We start from the raw sequence: 8,764 nt of genomic DNA, 5'->3' as shown, positions 1-8,764 counted from the left end.
CGTACGAATATATATATATATATATATATATATGTATATATATATATATATATATATATATATATATTTCTCCCTTACTAATGGTCTGAGTTGTGTAAAGTTGCATTGAGCTCAACATTTGTGATCACGTAGTACATACAGTATAGTACAGTCCTCTTTTCTTCTAATTCTAATGTGCACTCAATAGGCATGCATGTTGATAACTTGGTCTGATTTTTTTAAAAACGCCATCTCATTCTGACAGATTAAAGAAAAATCTGAAGAGTTTTGTCATCGTCCATCCATCCTGGTTCATACGGACTGTGCTTGGAATAACCAGACCGTTTATAAGGTTTATCTCTTATCTCTTTAGCTTTTGTATGCAAATGACACACACTCTGGCAGATTACAGCACAGGATGTACATCAGCAGTTTCACAATTTAATAATAAAACAGGATTGATTTAGCTCCAGTCTATTTATAGTGAGCACTACATCCAGTATCTACTGGAAATCATCATCAAACTATAGGATGCTAAATAATATCTTAACTTAAAACTTAAACTTAAACTTATCCTATCCTAGCCTTATTTACTTATCCTATCCTTATCTTATCCTAGCACCTGAGTCTTCGTAGCCCTTTTATAACAATACACATTGATAAAAATGGAGACATTTGGTCTTGTGCATTATTCGAACACTTAAGCTGTAAAAGATAATTGTAATTTCTGTTTTTGACAGTTCCAAGTTCAGCAGTAAGATCAAATATGTGCACAGTCTGCGAGAGCTGGGGGAAATCATTCCCATGGAGTACGTCCACATTCCACACAGCATTGTCAAGTGAGTCAGTCTGTCCCATTGTTTAAATACCAGAATCTAAATGATGCTTTTTCAGTTGTCTCAGTGACAGTGAAACATTATATTTGCAAATTTGTAATATTGTCAATATTATTTCATTGATACCAGCCTGTAATTATGTTCCACATAATGTAAAATAAGTTTTAAAAGTTACTGTGTACTATTTACTTTGCTATTGCAGTTCTCCCAAAGTCATAATTTTCAGAGTTTATGGGTTAAAACATAAAAACAATAAAATAAAATGTCATAACTAATTTAGATTAAATATTCCCACGCATTGGATAAAATCCATCTAGCAAAACAGCTAAAATTTGAGTTACTGTATGTTTGCATATTGTTCTTGACATTTCATTCATTAAGCCATGAATTAAAAACAGGAGTTAAACATATGGGTCTACCAGAAATATAGATGAGAAGACAAATAAATTAGAAATGTTGATAAATATAAGTTAATCAGGATTAATGATAATTAATCAAGATCGTGATGGTTTTTGAGGTTTCTACTGTACTTGAAAACATTATGTAAGTTTACCATTTTGTAGCAGGACAGATGGTAGAAATTGAACTGGTAAGGAAGGAGATTTTAAACATGTAAAATACATATACAGTTAGATTAATTACATATAAAGAAATATCAATATTTGAATATAATATTACGACTAGACTTTTTATACTTTTTGCTATGTATTTTGTTTCCTTTCCCCCAAAGAACTACACTGTATAATAAGAAAGAAGTTAATAACACAGTGATAGTTATAATTAAGAAGGACTTGATTTAGGCCTGTTTACATAGATCTTACTTTGTCCAAAAGGTATGACAAGGAGAGACAAAGACACCGGTAAACTACTATTCTGTTTGGATGAAACTAATCTTTTACTGACCTCTCCTGACTGTTTTCTGATTGTAACCTGTCTTAAAACACAAGCCAATTATTGATTCTCTTATACCTAAAACTCTACCTCCTCAATATACTGTATCACCCTAAAATATATTGTACATTTAAGGTACAAATAATAAGATTACTTAAATAGCATAATAAAAAGTCCCAGGTCTGTTTGCATCCTAGATGAAGGAGATTAAAGATTAAAGCAGTCTGCTGTCCAGGAGCTCAAGTCTTATCATTGTGTCTTCACAGCTCTTCTCACTAAGCATGTCTACGGTCTGATACGCTCAAATGTCTTCACCCAGTGCTTGCTGATAATGTGACTATGCCTGTCACTTCTTTGACTCCCTCACTAACCTTTGCTCTCTACTTTCTAACTCTATGCTTAACCAGACTGGATTCAGATTTACAGAACACAGCAGCCAAGTAAGTCTGTCTAATGTCTGTTAGCAACTGAATTTCACAGACCAGTGAAGGACAGAGGAGCTTCTCTATTTAAACAGTAATATGAAGTAACATTTACCCATTTTAAAAATGTATATGAAAGTATTTTGGTAACATTTTAATAGATTTTAGGACAACCTTTGACCTATTTTATTATCTATTTTATTGTCTTCCTTTTAGCCACATTTCAACCTTACTCTGCAGTTCAGTTTCTTTTTTCCCTTGTTTTATTTCCTAAGTTTTTATTTCCTATATTTCCCCTTTTGCTGACTTTTAGTATTTTTTTCACAGCTTTCTGTGCTAACAGCCACTGTAACCCCTTGCTTTATTTCAATGCTTTTAAAAATTGACCTACTGTGTAGTCGGTAATTACTGAAACTTATGTTTGTGTTATATGGCTTATCTCATGAATCAATTTCCTTAGAAATGGGTACAAATTGCAATACATAACAAATTTGTAGTTTGGAAATGCACTTGACTAGGCAGAGGGAAAAAATAGTTTTTTTAAGCTGATTTGTAACACCCTAAAAATAATTTAAAAATAATTATGCCTTTAACCCACTGGAACAGAGGTGAATTTAATTCTTACTTAGGGGATTCATTGCTGCCAGACCAACACAGTAAATGATTATTCACAGTATTTCAGGGAAATATTAATATGGATGGATGGGTGGATGGATGGATGGATGGATGGATAGATAGATAGATAGATAGATAGATAGATAGATAGATAGATAGATAGATAGATAATTTGATTTTTATAGATTTGTATTTTAATGCCTTGAGCCAAAGTTGTTCTTGACCTTTTTTCTGTCCCCCTTTCTCTCGCTCAATCAGAGCTGAAAGAAGAGGAAACGCTGATGTTTGACAGATGCAAAACCTCCAACGCCTGCTTGTCTTTTCCCTGCAACATGCTGTATTGAACCCAAATAGTCTGAACATAAGCACGCCTGAAGCATGATGTGCATGGCATTAGAAACAAACTTGAGAGGAAGATGCTGTGGTGCAGAACATAGGGCTTATTCAATATGAGGGGGCACTGATCTGAAGGTGCTCATCTTCATTTGTGATTTGTTTAGAGTGAAGGAGACTGACACTGTGATGCAGGGGATGATGACTTATACTGTATAACTGTACTTACACACAACACTTATATTTTCCTCCCAAAGTATCAACCTTTGTTCTACTTAATATTGTTTTTGCCTTCTATTTCACAGGTAAAGTACTAACCTGCCTTGTTTGTTTTAAGCATCAATCTGCCATTTTAATTGTTATAGCTTTACCTTTTGTCACACACAGTATAGTGTCAGTTTTTCTGAAGCTAATGTAAAGTCTTACCATTACACTCTATATGACCAACCAGAGAACACCTTATGCTGCCCAACTGCTAAAAAAACAAAACTATATTTGTATCCTTTAGACATCCAGGATGTTACGTCAAGGGATATAGAATACTGAATGTAGAATTTAATTTTTAGGTGGTTATTGTTTACAAATATCTACATACTTTGCCTGAAGTTTGTTATGGCATGAGAGAGTCTGGCCAAATTAGTTTGAAAATTAACTGTATTTTAACACTGTGTCATTCAACACCTTAAACAGTTGTAAAAACGCTACATATAGACATATGTGTTAGCACTCTACTGTATACCACTGTGGGAATACTTGAGATGCCATATTATATGAGTAGCAAAGTAGCAGGTACTAATAGCTGCAATAACATGTCGCATGCTTTCAACTGCTGCAGTTTTAGGAAGGGTTTATTTGTCTGGATTTTTGGGTGGCTGTGTGTGTGTGTGTATGCATGCACTCTGGGAAATAATATAAGAACACTTATGTTCACTGATGTTAAGAGTGGTATCATATTGAGTGCCTATTCAGAGCAAGACGAATTGTGCTAACTTGTGCCCTCTTTATGTTATTTATTTACATTTTTGGCTTATATGGTCTTAGGCTTTTGTAAAATGTGTAAAATGTTTGTGTGTTTCATTAAAGACAATTCCCACACACACAATCAAAACATGTCAAAAAATGTTTGTTTTTTTTATTTTATGTGTTACTAAATTTGTGGTTTGCATGGTCTTAGATTGTTATTGAATAAATTATGTTTATTTTGTTTTTATCTTTCATCTGTCTTCTTAAACATTACTCAAACACAATAACAGTTATTGAGATCATATTAAATATCTAGATATAAATGTAAAGCTTACAAATAAAATGTTCAATTAAGTTAAAACTGTAGTTACAACTATTAATATTAAATTATCACATCGTACATTTTTAACTAAAATTTGGACAGTAGTTGACCTCAGTCTAAAGAAAATAGTAAAATAAATAGATGTAGAGAAATAACACCCTCTTGTGGCTAGTGTCAAAAATAACTGCCAAATACACCTTTACAACTTGAACTTTTACGGTACATAAATTCAGTTAAATAGCCAAGTGATTTGTCTCATTCATACAAGGAAGCCGCTTTAATATGAAAATGTATTTTTACAAGATTGGTAATCTTAATATATATCAATATATATAAATACATATATATATATACCATAGCAAAACTTGGTCAAAATGTTACATCGTGAGTAATAAAAAACCGTCCTATTTGTCCAGTACACAATGGGCCTATAAAATAACTTACAAATGACTGTTTTCATGTTAACTAGGTACCATCAAAAACACTGTAGTCTCTTTTTTCGACAACACGTGATCGCAACACGTGACCGGGTATCTGAGCAGTCGCGTTTAGTGACGTCAGCACAAGCGTTGCGAGCACGGATGTTACGTACAACAGCTGGGAGTTCTGTCTGCGAGCTCTGCGACTGTATCCATCTCTTATTCTGTGAGCGAACCTTAGATAAACCGAAACATTTTGATTACGATACGAGTATTCTGTCAAAGGCAAAACGCTTTGTGGACCGGTTTATTTGATGAAGCTAACGGTTAGCTTAGATGCTTTATTGGTAAACTAACCACATTTCATTATTTCATGAAGATTCAACTTTAACGTCATTGAGAGAAGATTTGGGTAATTAGGAGTAAAACTTAAAGTCTTCAAGTGAACTTTGTCACGGCTGTCTGTCATAAAGGACTTTAGCTGTCAGCACGGTTCAGGTGAAAGACCGACTTCCTTGTGCGTTCTAGGTCATTCTGTCGCGTTCACTACAGTCAGCCAACTGTCAACCGAGAACGATGAAGAGTCTTCCGTACTTCTGTCGCGGAGAGGTCATCCGAGGATTTGGGAGAGGAAGCAAAGAGTTGGGCATTCCCACAGGTTAGTGGATCATTCAATCAGTAACGGGACAGTAGCCACATATTACAAAGCCAATTTCAATAGGCCTGAGCCGATAGCCAAATAAAATTAAATAAAAGCAGACATATTAAACTGCGTTACGTGTTTTACGATTCTGAGACTACAACCGTTTATAAAACACGTTTTTAGTATTAAATACATGGCGTATTTACGGCTCTGATGATGCAACGTTCGCATGGCGCTACTGAGGGCCCTTAATGTTAACCTCGTGTTAACCGCTTGACTATCGTGTACCTTTGTAAATATGTGACATAGACATTCAAAAATATTTTACGTCTGCAAAAGCAGTTCATGATTACTGGTAAAAGAAAAGAAAAATCACAATTTAACAGTTCTAATCGTTTACTGATTATTGCGAGTTATTTTATGACGTAAACCAAATTCTAGTTATTGAAAATCAGTTTAGAGATTGATACATTTATTAACCATATTATATTGGTTCCTTGTATTTCAGATTATTTTTAGATTGTATTTAAATAAATAAAAAACATTACAGTCTGTTTTGTAATTGTGTCATCAATACTTCTAAGTGCATTAACAGCTACACGTCACTGAACAGGAACATGTTTTCATTTACATTGTCAAAAGCTCTAATTCTGTTTCTTTATTTTCTTTATCCTTGCCTTCAACAGCCAATTTCCCAGACTCTGTGGTGGATAATCTTCCCGCAGATATAAACACAGGAATCTATTATGGCTGGGCATGTGTGGGAAATGGGGACGTTCACAGAATGGTTATGAGCATCGGTTGGAATCCCTACTACAAAAATACCAAAAAGTCTATGGTAAGATGGCGAGGAATTACTTTTTCTGCATACTATTTGTTCTTTAACTGCTAAAATACACATTAAGTATATTAATTTAAAGCACATTTTATGAAGACTACAAAATGTTTTATTCATGAAGGTTTTAATTTGTGTAAATACTTTCCCTGCCTTAATAAATATAGAAATACATTGAAAACAGAAATGAACAATATAGAGATGCAGTTAACTGTTTTCAGTTTTAAATGCAAAACTCAAATACCTTCAAATGTCACTACATTTTTTGAGACACTTGCCTTTTGACAGTAAATATATGTTTTAATTCTAGGAGACTCATGTGATTCACACATTCAAAGAGGATTTTTATGGGGAGATTCTCAGTGTCGTCATGGTGGGCTACATACGTCCAGAGAGAACCTTCGACTCTCTTGGTATGTCATACCTTCAAACTCGAACACACATACACAAGCATGACTATATTGCCTTGTTTCATCTGCCTTTCTGTCTTTCTAAATAGAAGCCCTGATCTCAGCCATCAATAGTGACATTGGGGAAGCCAAAGTCAAGCTGCAGCTGCCAGAGCATCTTAAACTAAGAGAAGACAACTTTTTCACTACCGCTCCTGCCTCATCTGCAGACCTCAGCTCCACCACAGGATCTACATCACAGACTATTTTAAACGGCCACTGAGGGCACCCTTGCTGAGACTTTGGCTGTTTCCACATGTCCTGACACACACATACATGTAGAGATACCACAAAGTAATTTTCCTTCTTTTTTTTTACTGTTACGCACAGGTTTGTGTATCTGAAGATATTATAATGATTTATAGCTCTAAAACTGTAATCATAAACAACCTGTGTTTTGTTATACATTCTGAACTTTTACATTTTCCTGTTCCTTTTACTTTTTTATTAGTAATTCTCCTATATGAAATAATGTTAATTTGTATTTATCTGAGCTGTAATAGCTTGATTAGTGATTAGTGTTTGACCACTTCTTTACATTTGGTATAAACTGGTAAAAAGGTACTAAATACCACGAGAGAAAAGATACTGCAAATTTGTAGATTCTCTAGATTAGAGATTCTAGATTAAATACACACAGTAAACACATCATTGTGAGTGTAATCCAGACAAATTCACGAGATCATCAGTTAAGTCCTGTGTTCACAGGACTTCTCTATCAGATAAATGTGTGGGCATTATTATCTTTAATAGAAACACAGTTTTATCTCCATATGCAACAAGGTTACTCAATGCAAGGCATTTGTGTCATGACGGGGAAACTAATTAATGGAATTAGACTTACTACATTACATTCACTCTACTCTTCACTGCCCTAAATATACAAAACCAGTCTATTAGTTTCATACTTTGATGATTGATAATGATACTATAGAATCTGATTTCCCAATATAGGGAATAATGAACAATGGGCAGCAAAGTTATTTGCAGCATGCAAGTGGTAAGATCTGTCACTGGACCTGTTAAAATGGTTGACATTTCTAGCTCAAAGTCAAGGCAAGTCAAACCTCTGTGACTAAATTGTCTTTACATAGAAATGTTATCGTCTGAATTCACTGCAGTGTGTCTCATGACATAATTTTAAATAAATTATGTTTTTCTTTTTTACTTTAGACAATGAACAGCTCTTTGACGATGTCTTGTTTGTCCTCTTGAAACGTAGACATTCCAAGGTTTGCAAAAAACAAGCAAAGTTCAAGCAGGACAAAGTGCAGAACTCCCCATTGCTCTGGTTATATATCCATTAATGTGTTAAAACCCTGCAGTAAACAGGTTAAAAACGTAATGACTTCATTTTTACAGTTCACACCTGACTAAAGTTTATTTGACTATTTAACTGCCATCTCTGATCATCTTACATAATATAAAATGAAAAAAAAAAGTGGCTTTGTTATGGATAGTAAAACGATTTACTATACTATACTACTATAGTTGAGATATATTTGTGGATCATATGTAAAATGTATGTATGAAATACATTATAAATGTGTAAAATATGTAGACATTACAGATGAAATCCTGTATGATTAAATGAATAGTCATTTAACTTATTAGTGTGTACAAAGTATTTACTCTCCCAAGTGTGTAAATGTTTAATAAGACCAATGACAAATTCTAGAGATGTGCTTGTATCATGTAAATCTGCTTTTGGAGAGCGTAACTTCAGGAGTGTGTTTACTGACAGTACATATGAAAAGTCTTCAAACAATTTGCTGCTCTCATAAAAATACCAAATATGTAACTATATTGCTTTATCGGTTCCACCACTGGATGTTAATTTACACAGTGACCACAGTTACTGCACAGATAAGGGCTATTGTTGAAGGTTCTATGTGTTTCATTCATGTCCAATTAAAAAAAAGTTTAAAAAGTGTGTATTTTCCCCCCACATACTACTTAAGGTAACAGTTACACACAGGTAAAGTTACAGATGCTTCTGTTACAAGATATTGTAGATGGAGTCGGAGTGCTTGTTGATCCCTTGACATTTATATGTA

General features: G+C 33.9%; 2 protein-coding genes across 3 annotated transcripts in view; both read left to right on the top strand.

Annotated features, from left to right (window-relative positions):
* The window catches only part of LOC103397529 (uncharacterized), a 39,298-nt gene extending 34,871 nt beyond the window's left edge, over positions 1–4,427 (top strand). Inside the window, exons 16-19 of the mRNA XM_017042844.2 lie at positions 245–331; positions 720–818; positions 2,114–2,146; positions 3,002–4,427. Of these exons, the coding sequence (XP_016898333.1) occupies positions 245–331; positions 720–818; positions 2,114–2,146; positions 3,002–3,032 (250 nt within the window). The 3' untranslated portion in view covers positions 3,033–4,427. The remainder of the gene's footprint in view (positions 1–244; positions 332–719; positions 819–2,113; positions 2,147–3,001) is intronic.
* Positions 4,428–4,858: 431 nt separating this feature from the next.
* Positions 4,859–8,640, top strand: rfk (riboflavin kinase). Of its 2 annotated transcripts, none has more exons than XM_008335818.3 (5): positions 4,859–5,006; positions 5,309–5,438; positions 6,110–6,261; positions 6,569–6,671; positions 6,758–8,640. In XM_008335818.3, exons 2-5 carry the CDS (start codon positions 5,357–5,359, stop codon positions 6,928–6,930), a joined length of 510 nt encoding a protein of 169 aa, XP_008334040.1. In that variant the 5' UTR covers positions 4,859–5,006; positions 5,309–5,356; the 3' UTR covers positions 6,931–8,640. The 2 variants fall into 2 exon arrangements, with proteins under 2 accessions (XP_008334040.1, XP_008334039.1); XM_008335817.3 differs by having other exon boundaries at positions 4,928–5,192.
* Positions 8,641–8,764: the final 124 nt, after the last annotated feature.

Source organism: Cynoglossus semilaevis, chromosome Z, assembly GCF_000523025.1.
Source record: "Cynoglossus semilaevis isolate Cse_v1.0 chromosome Z, Cse_v1.0, whole genome shotgun sequence".
In the NCBI taxonomy this organism is placed as follows: domain Eukaryota; kingdom Metazoa; phylum Chordata; class Actinopteri; order Pleuronectiformes; family Cynoglossidae; genus Cynoglossus; species Cynoglossus semilaevis.
This window is presented reverse-complemented; position numbering and strand designations above follow the sequence as displayed.

Coding starts and splice junctions, on each gene's coding strand:
- rfk (XM_008335818.3), top strand. CDS start 5,357: ATGAAGAGTCTTCCGTACTTCTGTCGCGGAGAGGTCATCCGAGGATTT. Junction 5,439..6,109: donor AGAGTTGGGCATTCCCACAG/GTTAGTGGATCA, acceptor TGCCTTCAACAG/CCAATTTCCCAGACTCTGTG. Junction 6,672..6,757: donor GAGAACCTTCGACTCTCTTG/GTATGTCATACC, acceptor CTTTCTAAATAG/AAGCCCTGATCTCAGCCATC.